This window comes from Vigna umbellata, chromosome 1 (assembly GCF_029865625.1).
Source record: "Vigna umbellata cultivar VRB3 chromosome 1, Vumbellata_1.0, whole genome shotgun sequence".
In the NCBI taxonomy this organism is placed as follows: Eukaryota; Viridiplantae; Streptophyta; class Magnoliopsida; order Fabales; family Fabaceae; genus Vigna; species Vigna umbellata.
Window position 1 is genome coordinate 80,284,848 of NC_142165.1, and position 22,337 is coordinate 80,307,184.

The following is a 22,337-nucleotide window of genomic DNA, read 5'->3' on the forward strand; positions in this document are numbered from 1 at the left end:
AGTAAGAGAATTGTTTTCCACACATGTGTGGGGTTCTTGGAATCGATTCCATCCATCCAAAACCGATTACCACCATTCAAAGTCATGAAATCCATACAATTTTAACAAAAGATAATATAGTAAAAGCTCAACTTTTATCCTCAAATCACCCGAAACCAAAATTAAAAAAGTCACTGTATTACAAATCTACTCCTTTCTCGCCTTTAAATTAAATTTCATGAAAAAATGACATACCAAGAAAATTTCAAAAGAGAGCATATTATTAGACTCAATGTAGATGGAGTGATTTTGACTTTACTCTTTGTATTTTTAATTTTATAAGAAAATTAACAATTCATAATGGCATATACTATATAAATATTAATATTTATCATTAACAATAGTTTTACGTAATACATATTGGTTGAGCTGCAATATAATGCGAATATACAATATAAAAAATTATTAAGATCTATAAAATAAATATTATCTAAATTTCTTAAAATAAATAAGAAGATAAAAAAATATAACCTCTAAAACTAAAATTTTTCAAATTTTATAAAATTTGAAAAATAAAGAAAAACATTTACAAGAACAGAATAGAAAAAAAAGAAGCATTGTAATTTTGTTCGTAATCTAATCTCGAATCAGAGTGCCACAGAGTTAGTTGAGTTCCAGCAGAGTCCCCAATCCTCATGTCGTTGCTGCTACTGCCTCAACCTTCCACTACCCTCTCTCCGGTCACCGCCTCCGCCTTGGCCGCACGGATACCGTTCGCCACCGTCACGCCTCCGCGGCAGAGAACGTTCACTGCGAAAGCCACACTTTCAATCTCTCTCCTTGACACAGCACCAAATGCAATCCCTCCGAAAAAGGTTCTGGTTCCCATCGGTTTGGGCACCGAAGAAATGGAAGCCGTTATCATGATTCACGTGCTGCGACGCGCCGGTGCTAATGTCACTGTCGCCTCCGTGGAGCCGCAGCTCCAAGTAGAAGCTGCCGGAGGCACCAAACTAGTGGCCGACACCGACATTTCCACGTGTTCCGATGAAATTTTTGACCTCGTTGCTTTACCCGTTAGTTCTCTAACCGAACCACTGTTGGTACTGCTGTTACTGTTAGTGCTGGTTCTTGTGTTGTTGATGGTAGTATTAACCACGAGTGACAGGGAGGAATGCCTGGCTCTGCAAGACTACGGGATTGCGAAGTTCTGCGAAAAATCACAAGCAAACAAGCTGAGGAAAACAGGCTCTACGGAGCTATTTGTGCAGCTCCCGCTGTCACGCTTTTGCCATGGGGCCTTTTGAAGAGAAAAAAGGTGCCTGCTTAACTTGAATTTCAATAGAATCGAAATTTATTGCCATGGCTTTAAATTAATCTTGCTATCCAATGTTGGTTCGGTCTAGCAGAAGGTTTAGTCCCCCGAGGAGCTAACCTGCATATATGTGTAAAATAGTGTATACATATCAGTGTAAACCTTAATATCACGAGTCGGAATTGTAGGTTAAGTTAGGCATAAATCTTAGAGGGAAATGAATACAGTTTGTGTCTGTCGGACTAAATCTAGAATAGAAAATTCTTGTTGCCCTAACAGTGTGGTGGTATCCATGATCCATCCATCAAGACTAGAGTGGAAACAGCTTAATCTGTATATGTACACGACACCATTAGAATTTATCCTGTCAACCCATCACATTAATGAAAAGGATGGATGGTGTGATAAAATTATCAAACATTTTGTGTCAAATAATTGTAGAACGACAATATATATGTGTATGTGTGTGTGTGTGTTAAATTTAAAGTAAAGAAAGTGAACAAGCTTATCATGAATGCCAATCTATAATAAAATGACATTATACTATTAGTGCATTCTAATTAAGTTTTTTTTACATAAATTGTATTATTACCATTGGAATTGCTTTTACTCGCTACAACTTTTGCTATAATTTCATTATGTTTTTTTTTTTGGTATTTGGATAAGGCTAATATGCTCTAGTTTGTCATGCAAGATAACTTGCCACCCTGCCTTCTTCGACAGCCTTCCAACCTTTTGGGCCGTTAAATCAAATCTTCAGGTTTCCAGAGGACTCACAACCAGCCCGGGCCCTGGAACTACTTACCAGTTTGCTTTGTCCTTGGCCGAGCAGCTATTTGGGGAGTCGGTTGCTAGGGAGGTTGCAGAATTGTTGGTAATCTGTTTTTATTAGCATCTTTCTTGCCTGAAAGGAATAAATTGCTTCCCTTCATCTTTGTAATCATATTATGTGCTTGTATGAAGTTGTTTCTTTGTTTCCTTCACTGGTTAATTCCGTGCTGAAAAGTAATGGTACTGACATTGAATTAGTATACAATGCAATAAAAATCAAAGGGGAAATGCAAATTTAGTGAGAACTTGAAGAGAGGATTCTAATAGGAATACAGTTGTTCTGCATTGCCAAATATTCATGTTAAAATTTTAAGCCTATATTGCAATGATACACCAGTAGCCAACCTTTTTTCTGGTTCAAGTAAGTTGTAAATGCACCAAGTCTATAGCATGAATAATTGTTATTGTATCTATATTGGATTATTTTTTAATGTCTAGTTTCATGTTTGAAATATCCAATCTTTGATGTGAGAGGGACGTACTAGAAATCATACATTGTTTAGAAATATGACCAAATTATAATTTAAAAAGAATAGAAAAAAAAATAATGGTAGATGTGCTTGAAATCTATGTTTGTAAATTTGGATTCAATATTGTTTTAACGCATTTATAAAAATCAACATCTTTTCTTGTTCTTTTTGATCTTTGATGTATGTCGTCTGATCAGTTAAATCTGTGACTGATCCAATACTCCCTTATTTTATAATAGTTGATGAGAACGGATGATGATAATGCAACTAAGAAGGAGTTCAATAAAGTGGAATGGTCTATTGCCCATCACGCCCCTAGTGTAAGTTATTACTAACTTTCATATTTTTATAATTTGGGAAGACTTCAGTTGTCTATCCTTTTGAAACGAGATCTTAAACTTACACATACAGTCATTCATTATGATACCCAGGTCCTCATACCAATTGCACATGGTTCTGAAGAGATTGAAGTAGTGACTGTGGTAGATATTCTCAGGCGCGCAAAAGCTAACGTCATAGTTGCTTCAGTTGAGAAATCTCTTGAAATTTTGGCTTCACAAGGAACAAAAATTGTTGCTGATATATTAATTAAGGATGCTCAAGAGTCAGCACATGATTTGATTATTCTTCCAGTAAGATAAAACTCTTATAATAAACTTGTTACTGCATTTTTTCATGGTGCTATAGTAGACCTTATAAGTATTTATTATTGAGTTTTAGATAATTCAAGTTTGATTAGATGTGGAAATCGATTTTGATGTACCCATTGAGGAAAATAGCATTTCAATTGCTTTATAAATTAACTGTGTATGTTTGGAACACGTTAAAATTGAATGGAGTTCATTTTGTTTTAACACTCACTTATCCTTAACTAGAATAGTAGAGTGAGTAAACAAGTAAAGGTGAAACTATCAATTTAAACGCTCACCTAAAAACTAAATAAAGGTGACTCACATCCATCTAAATTTTAGTGGATTTCTAAAGTAAGCACTACAAAATTTCAATCAATCCCAATTTTTAAACTTTCCAAACATATACAATCACTAATAACCCTCTCCCCAACAAACAAAAATCACATACAATGTGCATAGAGCAAAGGGTGAAATTGAATGGTCATAATTATGATTTTTTGTTGGGGTTCTTCAATTTTTAGGGGTTTTCTTTGCAGGTGCACTCGACTCAGTTTATTTAGTTTATGATAGTCACTATCTGCAAAATCTGATGATTCTGGTTTTTGTTCCACCTATTGTTTGTAGTTACTGAGATTTTCATGAATTTTTAGGGAGGAACTACTGGTGCACAAAGACTAAGCAAATCTAGAATTCTGAAGAAACTTCTTAAAGAACAAAGTTCAGCTGGAAGAATATATGGGGCGATCTGTTCTTCACTTGCCATTCTACATAAACAAGGTTTACTTAAGGTATTAGCTGCCCTACTGTTACCATTGTGCTTGTTTCCTGATCTAATTCTTGAGGAAATCGTCACTGAAATGAGAAATTTGTTACCGTTGCAGGACAAGAGGGCCACAGCCCATCCCTCTGTCTTAGACAAGGTTAATGAAGAAGCAATAAATGGGGCCAAAGTAGTAATTGATGGAAATTTGATCACTAGTGAGGGACTTGCCACTGTAACAGATTTTGCATTGGCCATTGTGAGCAAGCTATTTGGTAATGGAAGAGCTAAAAGCGTAGCAAAAGGCCTTGTTTTTGAGTATCCTGGGTAGAGTGCATGATGGTTTAAAGTATGTGTAGGTAGAAGAAGAATTATAAGTAGTCTTAGGAGATGGGGGCTTTATCATTTTCGAAGCCTATGCCTGGCCAACGTCTCCATATTATCATTATAAATGCTTGTTCCCTATCGTTTCACAAACAAGGATAAGTTGCACTTTCTGTGGCCAAAAGTATTTGATCCACTTGTACACAGTCTTGTGCAATTCCCCATCTTGTTGCAAAATCCACAAGGTACAACCATGCTTGACTTTCTTGGTGTCAGCGCATTTTGGAATTTTTCACATACATGGATGGTACCAATCAATCGAGTTTCCTTTGTGGAGTGGATGTGATCGTTTCACATGTGATGGGAACTGTATGCTGAACATTCTAATGTAGAATTCAGACCTTGATAGATAATTCAATCCTCATTTGCCCTAAAAAAATAGGTCAATGTCATAATGTAATGAGTCAAATATAATCATCTTGTACACAAAAAACGAGCAACAAAGTTTTTTCATGTCAGATTTTTGTTGCGACAGGTGGTTTAGTCATATATTTTCCTTGGTAATAGATATTGTACTTCTGTCGATGCGTAAAACAAGGAATCTGCAAGTAACATCTTTTGTAGTTATTCCTGTTCAACAAATTGAGTCGAAAACCAAGAGGATAAACATGAACTTTGGAGACTTTTTCAATCCGAAAGCAATTCAACATTATCTTAATTTTAATCATTTGAATTATTTTCAAATCTTAAGAATGAATACAATAAGCCGAGTTCAATTAAGATATAATTCCAAACTGGAAAACAAATATGGCATACATAGTTTCATTCACTTCAAAAGAATAATTGACAACATTCAGATGCATGATTACTATAGCCGATATTTAAATACAAAATTTTGATCTATAAAAGAAAAGGTACTTACCATAAATAAAAGTTTTTTTTTTTTTAAATCTTTACCGATATTTTAATTCTGATTTCCTTTGACATTTGATAATAACATAATCAAATAATAAATTAATAAATATACAATTGTTTAACTTTGATGCTTAGTGGGATTGATGTCACAATGAAGTCTATACACACCTCTAAAAGAGAAAGTAGGAACACATATCTTTTATCTAAAAGTTAAATTGAACTTAGTTTTCTTATAATTTGTCAAAATTTTATTTTAAACATATACATAACAACGTCAACCATGGAGAACCAATTTGGATTGGTTAAGTAGAACCCATGTGTATACACATCACGTACTTTTACGTTTTCCAATTTAAGGAAGTCAACTAATTGGTCATCTCTTCACCCCACTATAAAAAGTTACCTTCAATTTTGTTGATAAAATATTTTTGAAAGGAACAAAAGCTGTTGCACTCACCAAGAACTGCAACTCCTATCACAGCTCGGTACAATGGAATTTAAGTACTATTCTAGGCATTTTCTTCTTCCACCACATGCTTTCTTTTTTCATTCACTTAGCTGTAGTACATTTAGTAAAATACCTAGGGCTGGGCAAAAATAACTGATCTGTACTGTACTATAGTTAACTGTACTATATTATACTTAAAAAAAACTGATCCACTTTTACTAAAAGTTCAGTATACTATTTTATGGTTTAGTTTTTAAAAACTGAACTTATAACAGTTTCAGTTCAGTTAACTGTGAGAACTGTATCTACTCTTTTCTTTCTCTAGTTCCTATTCAATTGCTCCGTCTTGCTAAGAAAACGTTATTTAATAATAAAATATTAATAAAAGAAACCGTTCAAATAAAAAATTAATAATGAATTTTTTAAGACAATTTTTTTTATCACAAATTTTTATATTTTTTCATCAATAAAAATATATTACTTTTTAAATAATTTTATTTTAAGTAATAAAAGTAAAATATATTTTTTTAAATTTAATTTTATTAAATGATTAAGTAATATAAATCATAAAAAAAAGACTACATAAAAAAAATAATACTTTAAATATATTATATTCTTTAACATATTATTAAATATGTAAAAATATGTTAAAAAAACTTTTAATGATATTAAAATGTGTGTAAGCACACACACTAAAATAAATATTTATTTTAAAAATCAACTTACTTTAAAATAAATATCAATATTATTATTTTTAAATGATAGTATTTTACATATTAAAAATAAAATATATTTTTTAACGTTAAATTTTATTAAATGAATATATAATGAAATATCATAAAAAAAATAGTAATGTAGCAAAAATAACTAATATTATAAAAATATCAAATGACAAAAAAATTAACAAACGTTTATCAAGAGTAATTTTTCTAGCATCATCTTTTATTATATTATAATAATTAATAAATATTTGTTTAATTTTTACATAAGAAAATATAAATAATAAATAATTGATTAATAAAACAATTTTATGAGGGAACAAAATAAATATAAATAAAAAATTATTTTAAAATAAAATAAGTAGATAAAAAGATAAAATAAATTATATACACATATAAAAAAAAATATAAATAAAAAATTAAAAAAATAAATATAAAAGTAAAATAGTATTCATGACAAAATAAATATAAATAAAAAAATAAAAAAAATAAAAAAATAGAAAAAGTAAAAAAAAAAATAATAAAATAATTTCCATACACATATAATAATAAAAGAAATATAAATAAAATAGAAAATAATAATATCAAATAATTAAAAAATTAATTTGTAAGACACTTATGAATAGAATAAAATAAATATTAAAATAAATTTCAATTAAAAAGAACATGTATTGTTATACTATTCAGTTTAAAAACTAGTACAATTCAGTTTAAAAACTAGTACAATTCAGTTTAAAATTAGCATAATTCAGTTTAAAATTAGTATAGTTAGTAGTTCAGTTTAGTTTATATTGTAGTTTAGTACAATTTAGTATAGTTCAGTTCAGTCCAGTTTGATAAAACAAAAAACAGTTCAGTTTGTCTGAACTGTTTTACAGCTCAGTTCAGTTTATACAAATTAGTTTTTAGTTCAGTACAGATTTTAGTAGTACAGTGCAGTTAAGTTCTATTTGCCCACCCCTAAAAATACCTATCTCTATTATTTAAATAACAAAATCTCATTCTTTTCTAAGCACGTCCAATATTTTATAGATTATGCGTTCTAGATAGGTAATGAAATAGTCTGTCTAGAAACAGATTATAGATTTGTTGTATCTAAATACATGTGTTTATTGCTTTAAGATTATCAGATTGTTCAAGTTAGTAGTTAATAATTATGTATTTAAGTCCAAAGATTTATATAATTTTAGAAACTGTACCAGCAGGGACCGGACGCCGTACGGAAGGACATCCACGTCAGCGGACCACCAAACGGACCGGCCGCCCACATCACCGTTTGGACCTAGGAAACTACCCTTCTACTATTGTTGGGAAGGGTTAGTCAGGGCGGACGCCTAGGCCGTGGACCCGTCAGGGCCGACCGGTCAGGAGGATAAGTCCCACGAAGGCGGCTGGCCGCGTCACTAATCAACTTAGCTTAAGGTAAGTAGGGGTTAAAAGCTATTGGGCTGAATTGGGCCGTGATTAACTTTTCACTAATCCCAAGCCCATAGCGAAAACTATAAATACAGATCCAGGGTGAGTGGTAGATAGGTCGCATTTACTGCACATTTATTACTGTCTTAGAAAAACGCCTTAGCTCTCAACTGACTTTGGCATCGGAGAATCTTTCGCAGGTCTCCCACCCGCGGACAGAGGAGAAAGTCGAGGAGCGAGGACTGAGGGTCAGACGTACGAACACTAGCAGGCGAAGACGTGGAGACGTTGGATGAACACAGCCCTACACATCCGAAACAGAAGCAATCTTCTAAAAATAATTAAGAAATAAAATCATAAATTGAAAGTAATTAATGTTGTAAAATATTATTATTTTATTGCAATTGAAAGTTATGCAACGTTAATATTTTATTAACAACAGTCAAATCTTTAAGTGCATGAAACGGTCAAATTTTATGGGTTGAAACAGTCAACTTATCTGTTTTAATTTATTTTATTCTTTCCTAGCTCTATAAATAGAGAGTACTTTCCCATTCCAAATGACCTGATTCTTTCTCATTCTCTTCTCTTCCTAGCTTCATTTTTATTTCTCTTCTACAAATTATCTTGGGTATAAACTCTATTAAAGTAGAGTTTCTTGCTAGTTCTGTGATCCTCGAATACTTTCGAGAAGTTCCTGTTGTATCCTGGGGACTTGCGCGACACAATGCGGATAAGTCCTTAAGGACAGTGATTTACACGCCTCAGGAAATTGCAGTATGAGATTTTGTAAGCACTTTTTACTACAATCTTAAGGACTTATGGTTTAATCTCTTACTTTCAAAAGAAAAAAAAGGTACGAGAAACTTATCTTTACTTTATTGTTTTATTGTATAATGAATTTGGAGATATGTTTGATTTTCTTTCAAAGCATGAAAAATTTATTTTTAATATTTTATTTGATTATGTGATGAATGTTGATATATTCTTATATTGTTATTTTTCAATTAATTATTTGGATGATTATTAAAAGTTTGAATGCTTAAAATCCATGGTTGGATATTTGTGATATGATAAAGTGGTTATAATTTTGGTAAGTTTAGTACGTTCGAAATCATCAATATTAGTTACCATTTTTGTTGGGTTTATGATTCTGTTATACATGGCATTGATTCCTTTTATTTCATGTATAATTTTTTTTTTAATATTAAAGAGAGAAACGGTTGTTTAGTGACAGCCGCAGGCAATGGAGTGAACCTTAAATTACAGTGGAGAGAGAAGATTTTTCCATTGAATTATAATTAGGAATAAAGTAAGAATTAGGGTTTTTCTTTTAATATTAATTAAATTATTTTTGGGGGTTGTTTGAATAATTGGTGATAATTTTAATATTGTCTGTAATAAAAAAAAAAATTAAATTGTTCGAGGATCATGGGTAAATGTGGTGGCAGTGAGATTAAGGAACAATTTACGCTTAAAGTATTCTGAAAAAAAAAAAATAAATAGGAACCCTAATTTTTTTTTATCCCCTTTTCCCAGTCTCGCAATTTTTTTTTCTCTCTCGCGCACCAACCCTTAACTGCCCTCCACCTTTCCTTTTTGCGAAACTCCACCTTTCCTTTTCCTTGTTCTGGACTCGCGAAGGCGCAAATTTTGGTGTGCACTGAGGTTGATTCTCAGGGTTCTTCGTCGCGCCACCCAGGGAGGGTTTTCTTCTCCTCTTTCGCCATGGTTCGAGCTCGTAAAGCAGGGAAGCTTCATTCCCTTTTCTCTTTGTCTCACGCTGAACCAATAACTCAAGCAATGGGAGTTGCGGCGTGCACGGGAAAGTTCTTTCCCTTACTCTTATGGGTTCAAGGCTCGAATCAAAATAGGGAACTTCCCTCTCTTCTTCTCTGATTCCAGCGATTTCTCTTTGGGAGTGGAGATCAGGTTTGGTGGCTCAGGCGCGGTGTTTCCGCGACGTGTGGGTTCGCTCTCTGGCGTCTCTGTGGCGGCGAAGGTCTCTGCTTGTTGGCATTCTCGTGGTGGAGCATGGCGTTTACGTTAGGGTTTCGATTCGGGGATTTTGAGGTTTCTAATTTTGTGATTTTGGGTTGAGTCACGAGGAAGGCGACTACTGCGTTTTGGGGATTTCTGATCATGTTCAAGAATTTTCTTTTAGGTGTTTTATTCTTGTTTTTCAATTTGCATTTTGAGAAGTTCCATTCTTGTTTCCCAGTTTACTTTTTGAGTGTCAAAATTCTGGTGTGGGAAATCTTGTGCTCTTGATCTAGTCGCGTTTCATTTGGAGATTTTTGGGACTTTCTATTCTTGTTTTTCGATCTTGAGATGTGGGGGTTGTTCTGACCTTCGTTTTGGATTCTCACGGTGGTTGCGATGGCGGTGACAACCGTTTTGTGGTGGTTGTCAGCGGAGTTACTCTTTTTTGACCGTGAGATTTGTCGTGGTGGCTCCGACATCGTCGGACTGTGTTGGGTCAGTTTGGACCTATTTGGGCTGCAGGCCAGAGTTTGATCCGGTGTCTGTGATTAGTTCAGTTTGAACTACTTAAACTGCAAACCCAAACTTCGGACTATTTCTCGGCCAGTTGGGTGCAGGTCGGAGAACTCATAATATTGTTTTAATTAATAATAATCAATTGTAAATGAAAAATAGAATTAAGTAATTATTGAAATTAATTAATGAAATTAAATTATAAAGAGAGATGAAAGTATTAATTTATAGTTATAATTATGGGAACAAAGTTATTACTATTTATTTAGTAATTAATTGGAAATCAAATTAATTTATTGAAAGAGAAATTAATTTGATTTAAAAAGGAAGTTGATGGGATTTTAATTAATTGAGAATTTGATTTTAATGATGATTATGATCTATTATTTTGGAATGACATTTATTTATTGTTGGTTATGTATTGTTTGAGCATAACTGCATATTTTATTCTTAGAATGAGACTTTAGATAACTATAATGTCAGATAGAGAATGAGAATGAAATTGTTGTTAGAAATAAAATATTTCTAAGATTTTAGGTCTTAGAATCATAAGAAAGGGAGATAGTATATTATTATCCCAAGAACAATATATTGAGAAACTTCTTAAGAAGTTTGAGTTTTATGACCTGACACAAATGAGTTTCCCTTATGATGCTAGTTCTAAATTAGTGAAAAATAAAAGATAGTCATTATCTCAGCCTCAGTATGCCCATATGATTGGGAGCTTATTGCACTTGGTGAGCTTTTATATACTTGATATTGCTTATGCAGTAGGTACACTGAGTAGGTATACTCAATATCCAGATCAGGAAAATTGGGATGCACTTGCTAGGCTTATGAGATACTTAGGAGGTTAAATGGATTATGCCATTAAATATCGTGGATTTTCCGTTGTACTAGAAGGGTACAATGATGATAACTGAATCTATGATTCAGATGAGACAAAATCCACTAATGGCTATGTATTCACACTTGGGGTGGTGCGATTACATGGAGATCAGCCAGGCAAACAATTATTGTAAGATCAACAATGAATTTGAGATTGTTGCTCTTGAGATGACTGATAATGAGGCTGAGTGGTTGAAAAACTTCTTAGCGAACATTCCATTAGGAATGAAACCAACCCCGTCGGTATCGATACACCGTGATTGCCAATCGGCAATAGCTATAGCTAAAATCAAGAGTTTGGTGAAACAGCCACTAAAGAGTGGAACTGTTTCTATTGATTATGTGAAGTCAGAATGGAATCTAGCAGATCCTCTGACAAAACCCTGGGAAGACAAATGTTATTAGAAACATCGAGGGGAATGGGACTTAAGCCACTTGCAAACAAACAAGTGATGGTAACCCAACCTTTGTGATTGGAGATCCCATGAACAAGGTTCATATGGGTAAAAACAAGTCACTTGTTAGTTCTAATAGCACTAAATTGATTTTAATCAATTTTGTCCCTTCCTATGGTGTGTGTGAAAGTGCTAGAGACTGCATTATTGAGAGGTTAAACTTTGTCATTAAAATTCTATGTGGTGAAAGAATTTTAGCTTAAACAAAGTTTTAATGATTTTCATATCCCTTATGGGTGGTGTATGATTTGCAGCATACACTTGATGAAATCACCTATATGAGTGTCGAGTGGGGCCGCTTGCATGAGATCTTGGCATGATCTCTGGAGCACTCATGAATACCGGGCACGCGCATGGCCTATTTAGCGCAACACAGCGATAACAGCAAGAATTGTGGGATTGTATTGTGATTGATAAACCTCTAACACACGTCAAGTGTCTTTGGTTCATATAGCTTGCTACACCAAACATACTATGTGTTAAGTTTCTTGATCTAAGACTGGTTCATATAGCTTGCTATACCAGCTCTGATGCATTACATTCTATGAGACCCAGGATAAAAAGTTTCTTTTCTTTTCTTTCAACTTTCTCTTGCAATAAGTGGGGGATTGTTGTAAAATATTATTATTTTATTGCAATTGAAAGTTATGCAACGTTAATATTTTATTAACAACAGTCAAATCTTTAAGTGCATGAAACGGTCAAATTTTATGGGTTGAAACAGTCAACTTATCTGTTTTAATTTATTTTATTCTTTCCTAGCTCTATAAATAGAGAGTACTTTCCCATTCCAAATGACCTGATTCTTTCTCATTCTCTTCTCTTCCTAGCTTCATTTTTATTTCTCTTCTACAAATTATCTTGGGTATAAACTCTATTAAAGTAGAGTTTCTTGCTAGTTCTGTGATCCTCGAATACTTTCGAGAAGTTCCTGTTGTATCCTGGGGACTTGCGCGACACAATGCGGATAAGTCCTTAAGGACAGTGATTTACACGCCTCAGGAAATTGCAGTATGAGATTTTGTAAGCACTTTTTACTACAATTAAACTTGTTAGTAATGATTACAAATCCACGTTTTACATAGAACAATTACGAATGGTGAAATACGAAATATTTCTTAATTATGAAATTTAAAATATGTTTAAAATTACGTCATTCATTATATGGTTAGGAATTATACAATCCAAATTATATTTTTGAATTATATAATACACAGGTTTGAGATTCAATATATCAATATAAGTAATTTTTTATTGTATTTTTGGAATTTTGAGTCTAGGAAGCTAATGTACACGACATCGAGGAAGAGAGTTATTCTTCTTGTAAACAAACACTTGTAAACCAAGAGTAGTGTAATAATTCTCAGACTAATTAAGATTGATTAAGTGAACTAGAAGTTGTTTACAATACTCGAACTAGTCATGATTGACTAGGTGAACTAGGAGTGATTTATAATACTCAGACTAGTCATAATTGACTAGGTGAACCGGGAGTGGTTTATAATACTCAAACTAGTAAGGATTGATTATGAGACCTAACAATACTTATAATCAAGAGTGGGTTAAACTCAATGTAATCTTTATTAAAATTAGTGGAATCTTTTAAGAGTTCTTAAGGGAAAACTGAACATAGTTTAGGAAGAGTGAACTAGTATAAAAATTGTGCTATTATTCTTCTCCTTTAAAAGCTTTTACTAAGTTTTCTTGTTAAGTCTTATATTAAGGGCAAAATAGTGTAGGACTTTTGAACAATCTTTCTTAAGTTGTAGGGCTCTTGCTTAAGTTGTAGGGTGGCATTTGTGCCTAACTTAAGCTAATTTTGGGTGATTAGTTTTGTAGCCCTAGTTTGGTGGAGGGTGTTCCACATGAGACATCGTGACTACATGACAAACTCTTAGTGAAAAAATTTCTTACAAAGGTAGTGGTCATGTGTCACTTTCCTAGTGAAGAATTTTTGCTAAAGTGGTTTTTCACATGACACTCTAGGAGTGAAGATGTTTTCTAAAAGTTAGAGTGTCACATGTTAAGCTCTCCTTCACCAAGATAGGATTTTTAGAGTTTGGTGCAAAATAATATTTTATGGTTTTGGTCTATTTTGGAGACACGTTCATTTAAAGATAGAGATGTCTTCTCTTTATAAACCTACTTTGAGAATTATAATGTTATGTTGCCAAAAATATTTGTGCAATCATATATTCTCTCAAGTCAAAGCTAGAACATTCCATATGGTCTCTTTTAGCCACCCTTCTCTAAAGTTGACCAAACGTCTCTAGAGAACCATATAAAACCTCTATCCCACCATAAACACTCATAAATCTTAACCATCCTCTCCATCTACGTGCAACTTTCATGCCAACCTCACCTTATAATTTCATCTTCATGCTTTGGCCCAACCTAACTTGAGGAGAAGCTTATCATGTAAGCGAAAAACATATTTTCATAAAAGTAAACCTTCAAATTTTCTTTCTAAAACTTACTCTATGTAATAGACACCAAAATACTACTTCAACATACAATAACATGTATACTATGGTAATCGATCCCAAAATACCAAATTTATCCTTGTTTAACATACCCAAGCATCTACACAATCTAATATATAGAATCATATTTGAACATATAACTACATCCCCACTAAACTTGTTTTCACATATCTAAATCTATGTTAAATTGATATAGATACAATCGCTAACCCTGCTTACTTAGAGATAGTGTGCCTCTTAGCAAAATCTTTTCTCTAGTCTTCGAAAAATTCTTTTGTGCTTCTGATAAGTCTCCAAATATATATCATGCTCTAAACCAACAACATCTTTCTTTTTACAAACTTCCAAAAGAGGAGGAGAAAGTAACTAAAACCCTTTAGTAGAGAATGAACTACTTGAATTTAATAGGCTAGACGTAATCATCATCTTTCTATTCTCCCATATATTTACTTTCACAACACAACAATGTCTTAATTATTCTCCAAACTTAAAAAGTTAGTAAAATTTAGAGTTTTAAAAAGATAAAATTATAAATGTTTATAGACTTTTTTATTTTTTATCTGTTAAAATATATTTCTAAAAATACTTGAGTCTTATAGTGGTGACAGAGCTTAATTAAACCCTTCGATTTCTTTTTACTATATAAATAAAAATACTTTTAATTTTAATATATTTTATATATTTAACATTTTGTACACTTCAAACAAATGTTTAATTCTATCAAAATATTTCTTAAAGATCCTTCATGTTATATAAAACTCCAAACATTATATCGAGGTAGGCCGGACATAAATAACTAAACTATACTAAACTACACTTAATTATATTTTTAATAAACTATAAAAATTGAATTACTAATATTATATATAAACTGTACTATCTAAGAGTTCAATTTTCAAAAACTCAACTTACACCAATTAACTAATAAGTAAACTATGAATTAAACTATTTCCAGATTATAAGTATAAGTCAGTTTTACCAGACTCTTAGCTTTTCTGTTACACAATTTTTACGGCAATTTTTTTATTTTATTTTGAGTTTTAAATTTTGTTATATATTTTTGTCTTTAAGATAAATTATATATTTTTAGACTATATAATATTATTTCTATCATATGTTATGTGCAGAATATAATTTTTACATGTAATTGATTAAAATAATTTTATATTTAACAAAAATCATTTATCATAAGCCAAATAATTTGTTTGTGAATAGATAATTTGTCACAGTATGGTCATAGCTAAATATTTTAAACACTATATAAACTGAACTATTGCCGGTTTATGTTGCCTCATGAAGAATTGAATAAGAATGAGACACAATTTAATTATGTTTTGGATTGTCTAAACTTAAGAACAGCTAATTAATACAAAAATTAACAAAATAAAAAATCCCCCAATTAAGGTAAGATGCTAAAATTAAATTAGAAATAAAAACTTATAAGTTTAATATAGAAAATTAAATCTAAAATTACAAGAATAGAACATGAACAGGACCATCGACCAAAAATCTTTCTAACTGTGATGGATTGATGATTGAAAGAAAAAAGTGATAAGAAAAGACTTTACCACAAAACACTATGGAAGATAAATATAAAAAGATAAACATAAAAAGATAAACATAAAAGAGATAGTTTATACAATTAACTACACTTTAACTATAAAGGTTAATTTTTTAAAACTGAACCATGGTATAATTTAGTTATCAGTAAAAATAGTTTAGTTTTTATAATTTAATATAGTATAGAAAAATTATTATATTTATTGGCTTACAGTGTTTTATTAAAGTTGTTATTGTTTAAAAGACATTTAAAAATGAACTTAGGAAATAATATTCAAGAAAATACATCAAATATAAAAGTTTAATAAACCACTCAATGCTCTCTGAAAGAAAAAAAAAAACTACTATAAATGGACTATTTTTTTATTGTTTCAATTTCTTTTTAATTTTTATAACATTGAAAGTTTTGCATCTAAAATAAAATCTGAATTAATTTTTATAGTAAACTTTTCACAATAATTAAAATAATAATTAAGTATTTTATAAGATTTAGAATATTTAGGATCCAAGAATTTTTTTTTGTCAAATCATGAAATTTGTTTTCTACTCTTAAAAGAAAAACATATTTCTTTATGTACTTATCTAAAACAATAGTAGTCATTACCTTTATCATTATAAAATTAATTATTTCTAGAACAGTGGCAAAGCTTAGCAAGGTTGTTGTCCAAACAAGTGTTCCAATCTTAAAAAAGTCAAGAAAAACAAATTAAAAAGGTATAAAGGGTTAAGAAAAAAAAATGTTAGAAAAAAAGTTTAAATGATAAGACTGGATGAATAAATATATTGCCACCTTGGAATTGATTACTCATTCGTGTTTACAATATTTGAAAGAAAATTATTCAATTGAGCTATTAATGGCCATCATTATATTAAGAATTTATTATTTTTATAATAAAAAATCAAGTTATTTCGGTACAAAAATAAATCTACGCTCACTATTTAGAAAAAATAAAAGTCATATTTTTACTTTCAACACCTCTCTCTTAGGACATTATTTTGGCAGTGTAGTGTAATAAGGTCTACACAAGTAATTTTTTTTAATAAAATTGATTTCCAATAAACGCATTAGTTAGATAGCTTATATTGAAATATTTTAATAAGTTCATAGTTTCCAGTATAAAATATATTTAAATTTATGTCACTTTTAATAATTAATTTCTCCATTTTTACATTTTCATTATATTTTTACACCATTTTCCTATTTTTTTTCTTTATACCGGTACACCTATAAAATGAAATATACATTTATTGTTACTAACATTAATAACTAATTTTCTTTCAAATTATTATGTTTATTTGTTTCTCTTAAATTACTTTACAAAAGAAAAATTAAAATAATAAATATATATAAGAAATAGAGATTAATGATACTAAGGTAAAAAAAGAAAAAAGAAAATGGTTAACTTGCTTGAAATTGAAGTAGCTATATTTTGAGATGACCATTAAAAAATTGTAAATTTTATGTAATTTACAAGTGAACGATAATAAGATTCTTACTTTGGGCAGCAAAAGTTATTTGAGAGTCATCACTGAGTAAGTTACTTTTACATTTACTAATATTAAGATAGGATAAGATTAGAATTTGGCTAGAATTGAACATCTGAACACCAATCTCAAAATTCATCCACCAGAAAAAAGAACAGGATATTTTTCCTTTCACGATTGTGTTGTTTGGCCTTTTATTGACACGAAATAATACAATCATAGCATAACATACTTTAAAAAAACAAACACCCACAAAATGGTACAGCAACATAGGATACATATGGAAACAAATTGGAAAGTAAGGTAAAGGAAATTTGCATGTTTAAAGTCAATGGAAAAGCAACAGCTTCAACTTTTGACAGGTGTAAGTAATATCTATATATATATATATATATATATATATATATATATATATATATATATATATATATATATATATATATATATATATATATGTGCGCGCGCGCGCGTGTGGATATAGCTGAATTTTGTAAATATCAGTGGATATCAATAACTATTTAATAAAATACAAATTGAAAATTTAGAGGTATATATAGTAAACAAAATTTACTTAAAATATTTGCACTAAGCATAAGTAATTACAAAATAAATGTTTACAAAAAGAATATTTTGTTTTTAATCAAGGACATTAACTGCAGATATGTCCAAGTTTCATGATACCTGTCAGTCATTGTTGGTTAAGAAGTATACATAAGCAATCATGTAGCTTCTATACTTGGAAACTTTAGCAATAGGTCCTCCATTACACTCATTCAACTTCAAATTTGATGTTGAGCAAGAATTAACACATAGATTAATATCTTTAGACTATTTGGTAATCTCTAGGCCAAAAAACAACAAAGATCACTAGTGGCTTTTAGTTTAATCTTGCTTTGAAGCATTGTGGTGGTCTTAGTCTTGATTACTAAGGAAGCATTCAAATTTCCAATGATAGTGTTTTCAATGTAATCAATGAGATTACTAAATTGAACTCGGTCCATACTGATATACGGTACATTGATTGAGTGAAGCCAAACTTAGTGATAATTTGGAAAATGTTATGAAACTACTGTCTTGAAGTTTGTTTAAGGCCACAAAGGAATTTTTTTATTCTACAAGAAAAGTGCTTTCCCTAGGTGTTTGTAACTGAGGTAGTTCCATATAAATTTCTTCAAAGTGATTCTACAGTCCCCTTGATTGCTGTGATAAAAGGGTCAACCAAATAAAGCAATTCTGATACTTATCTTTTTCATGTGGAAAATAAATAGGAACCTCCCTCCATTCATAAATACAAGAAACAAATGGCTTGTCTAAAACTTAAATTGGACAAGAAAAAGTTAGAGACAGTTTAATAACATTGAGTTATCTTATCATCCTGCAATAGAAAAGAAAATAACATTCAAGCACATATAATAATTCATTATTTGAAGATACATGTTTAATAATGTACAACTCACCTCTCCTAGTTCCTATACATAAAACTAATAATAGCTAGCTACCACCCTATCTAGTGTTGGACTGCAATTACCTCAAAGTTCACAAACATACCCCAGTTCTTATGACACAACAATGATTTTCTCCTTCGGATATCTGTTACTCAGAAACAACTACTCACATTGTCTACCACTACCATGGCCCTGTAAGTGTCCTTCTCAAGCATTGTATTTTACTTACCCTTGGCTGGCTTGCAGGGTCCGAATCCTGTTAAGATAAACAAATAAATAATGTTTATTTGGCTTTCAAACTGTGAAAATAAATTTAAAAATAATTTATGTTGGTAAATTTCTCTATTGGTGTCAACCAGTAGAAAAAAGTGAGAAAAGAGCCATTTGATGAAGAGAACATTGGCAGAGATTCATATGCAAAACAGATTATACCTTGTTTTTCTGCATTTCCTTAATTTCTGCCTGTAACAAACCAATTGTAATCAGAGAAAGCCAAAACCTTCGTATACATTTTACTGATAAGTGATAAGGATGTGGCGCAGAATGACAGCATACCTGTTTTCTTTGCAATTCTCTGTTTATTTCCTTTAGTTTTGCAACTTCAGCTTCTAGTTCGAAAGTGTAGGCCTGCCATTCACAAGAGATAGAATATTATAGTTACGTGCCTTATAGAAGATCCACCCACACAGTAAATTACTAGAGTTTTTTTTCTGTAAAAATCTTTAGAATAAAACTAAATTTTTTGAGAAAGTGAGAAACAAAAGAATAATAAAAGGTATAACAAAAGAACGTTAGAGATTAATTATATATATCTTTTAATTTTTATTATTAGGTGAGTTTTAGGAGTTGCAGTGCAAAAGGAAATGGCTTCATTTTTCAAAAGAAATTAAAATCACATGATTTCGTCTGTGTATAAAGTTAAAATTTATTAATATTATTTGAGCTAAAACATAATTCTGAGATAGTTTAAAAAATAAAAACATGTTTTACCCTTACTTCTCTCTAAGTATATGTTAGAAGAACAGTAGAACTAATGCAGTGATGAGTACTAACCTGCTTACGAGCCCGTGATCTGGCTGCTGATTCTCTATTTTTGATCATTCTCCTTTGTCTTCTCTCAACCACTTTCTCTATAGCACTAGATTTTCTTCCCCTGTTGATTGAATAATGAACTGGCGACAGTGGAGAGTTGTCTACATTACTTCTTGTAATTACATCTGATGATATTTTCCTTGAGGGAGAAGCCTCTGGATTACCCGAGACTAAACCAACCAGTCCAACATTCAATGAATGGTCGATCAACCCTCCTCTTCTGCCAGGGCTAGCAAGTGCAGCACTGTTCAACAAATGCATAGGAGCAGCAAAAGATAAATTTGCAGGCTTTGGAAAAAGTGGTGGCTGTTGTGTTGGTCGGTGAGAGTGGTTTGAGTTTAGTGATAGAGGAGGAGGTTGTTTGGGAGCTAAGTTATTGTTGGTCTCCACCACCCTCTCACCCATATTCCCATTACTTCTATTTGGTTGATGGAAACCAAGAAGTAGGCCATTGTTATTGTTTGGTCTAGGAAAGTTACCAAACCATCCATTGTTATTTGGTTTTCCAATTTGTTGTTGTTGAGGCACATCTTCTCTCACCACCCCAGCTCTCACCAAAAACTCCTCTAAAGTCATTTCTCCCAATGTTGGTTGCCTTTGAGGAATGGATGAACCACCATTGCCATTCCCATCATTGGCCCCACTACTTTCTTTGATCAAGTCCTTCCAAACCTCATCTACTGTTTTTTGACTAAGAGTCCTTGGCAATGTCAAAGAACCCTGTCTTTGCAAACCACCACTAATTGAGTTAAGGTTGTGGCCTTCTCCTGTACCAGCTGAAAATGTCAAGGCCTGAGTCTCTTCAGCTGTCCAAATGTTCTTCAAGAGTTCATCCATGTTCATGGACCCAAATTCCTTCCCAACCCCACCCATGGTGCTCTGAAACTCATCAAATGTAAGGGAGTATACAGATGATGGCTGTCTCAGTAGAGAACCAACATTTGCCGCCGGTGTCTTCCCATGCATGGCATCCCAAGTGGGGTTATTATCACCGTAGTTCCTGAAGTTCATCTTTGCTTTCACTTTCCAAACCTTGAAGCAGACGTTAGAGCTTTACTTAAGCAAGCTTTGTCTTAGGTAGCAATCATGCCTCAGTAGATCGTGGGGTGTTTTCAGACACCGATTTGGAATGGTTTCCTTGGATTCAGAACAACTATAAAAAATATAAAACATTGGGACAATAAAAGCAATTCACTGATAAAGTTACTAAAAGAGATCATTATTAATCCCACCGCACAATCCTTAAAAACAAAACATTCAGGCAGAACGCTGTTCCATCTTTTTAGGGATCAGTAGAAAAACAGTTAGGAAACAATTTCATTTAAAGCGCAAAAATCCAAAGCAGTGCACATGGTGAAACACTGAAGCCTACTATGATTGAATTGTAGAGAGAAGTCAGATCTAAACGTTGTGCTGTCTGTTATTTAGGTATTTTGACCAGGTGAAAATATCTTAGTAGTTTTTGTAACTTAGATTAAATTAACCTACCGCAAAATCTGATGATGTAGATAGAACTTAATTTTTCAAATGCTTCAAATTAAAAAGTTAAGTAATTTCTGGGAGATACCAACACCCTTTTTAGGAGTTTAACAGAACCCAACTTCCTTTTTCGGGCGAAATCACAAAAATCTCTCGTACGCGTCACCATCTCCTACCCGATTTTCTTTTATCTTAAAAAAGTAATTGTCACTATTATACAAATTTCACATCCAATCATGGATACCAAACTCCTTGCTCCACACACCACGAACCAAAAAGAACCAGCGCAACAACTTAGCGTTATCCAATTCCGCTGATTCTCCACGCCACAGAGCCCCGCGGCGAACGGAGAAACCCAAAAGGCCCCGTATCGATAAACTAAAATTAGTTGGGAGGAAAGAGCCATATAAAAAAGGAAATGGAAAACAAAATAAAAGAGCGTGGGAATGGCTCAGATATGGATATGAAGAGGAAAACAATGGTAGTGAGAATGAAAGGGGATTAAAATTAGAATTACCTCGGGTGAGTGTTTTTGTTCATTCACTGATCAACGTTGGACTTAGGAGTAAGGAGTGTCAGCGATCTTGAGGATGGGGAGTGTGTTGGTGTCGACAAGTGTCTTGTGTAGTGCCGCCTCGACACGAGTCCCAATTTAAGAACACTCTTGCTGCAGATTATTGGACTTTTTCTCTCAGTTATATAATATTTACAAAATATAATTTGGAACCACACTGGTATCAAAACGTGGCCCAATAATTTCCAGTTGAATCAGTGACGTGACCTTCAGCCAATCATGGTTCGAAATGTGTGAGGATCACAGCACATGATGCTGCTTTCCGACAACATTTTACATTTGTGATTATCACGCCTTTGGATTTTTTCTCACCTTTTTTTTTTTTTTTCATTTTCTTCTCTCACCTTTGCCTTATCTTTTCCTTTTTCAGATGTGGCAGGAGTTTGTAGAAATAGTATGTTCTGAAAGGTAAGGTAGATAGATATTTGAATCTATTCCCTTGGTTTTGTCTATACATAAGCCTCTTAAATAACTCCCCACACCTGATTTAGTTATAAGTCAAGTCACTGTATTAATATAGAAATAGGTTTAATCATTCACTAAGTCCCTATTTTTGCATGTAATCTCAATT

The 22,337-nt window shown here is 32.1% G+C and overlaps 2 protein-coding genes across 2 annotated transcripts; one reads left to right on the forward strand and one right to left on the reverse strand.

The window, feature by feature from the left end:
• Positions 1–600: 600 nt before the first annotated feature.
• LOC148206533 (protein DJ-1 homolog C-like) lies at positions 601–4,829 on the forward strand. Its single transcript, XM_088104352.1, has 7 exons — positions 601–1,055; positions 1,148–1,297; positions 1,989–2,168; positions 2,835–2,915; positions 3,027–3,227; positions 3,878–4,015; positions 4,109–4,829. The coding sequence occupies exons 1-7, from the start codon at positions 675–677 to the stop codon at positions 4,316–4,318; spliced, it is 1,341 nt and encodes a 446-aa protein (XP_087960478.1). The 5' UTR covers positions 601–674; the 3' UTR covers positions 4,319–4,829.
• Positions 4,830–18,549: 13,720 nt separating this feature from the next.
• Positions 18,550–21,868, reverse strand: LOC148206534 (ABSCISIC ACID-INSENSITIVE 5-like protein 7). The gene is made up of 5 exons (XM_088104353.1): positions 21,710–21,868; positions 19,675–20,866; positions 19,177–19,248; positions 19,054–19,083; positions 18,550–18,877 (listed from the first exon to the last, which is right to left on the reverse strand). The coding sequence occupies exons 2-5, from the start codon at positions 20,722–20,724 to the stop codon at positions 18,803–18,805; spliced, it is 1,227 nt and encodes a 408-aa protein (XP_087960479.1). The 5' UTR covers positions 20,725–20,866; positions 21,710–21,868; the 3' UTR covers positions 18,550–18,802.
• Between the last annotated feature and the right edge of the window lie 469 nt (positions 21,869–22,337).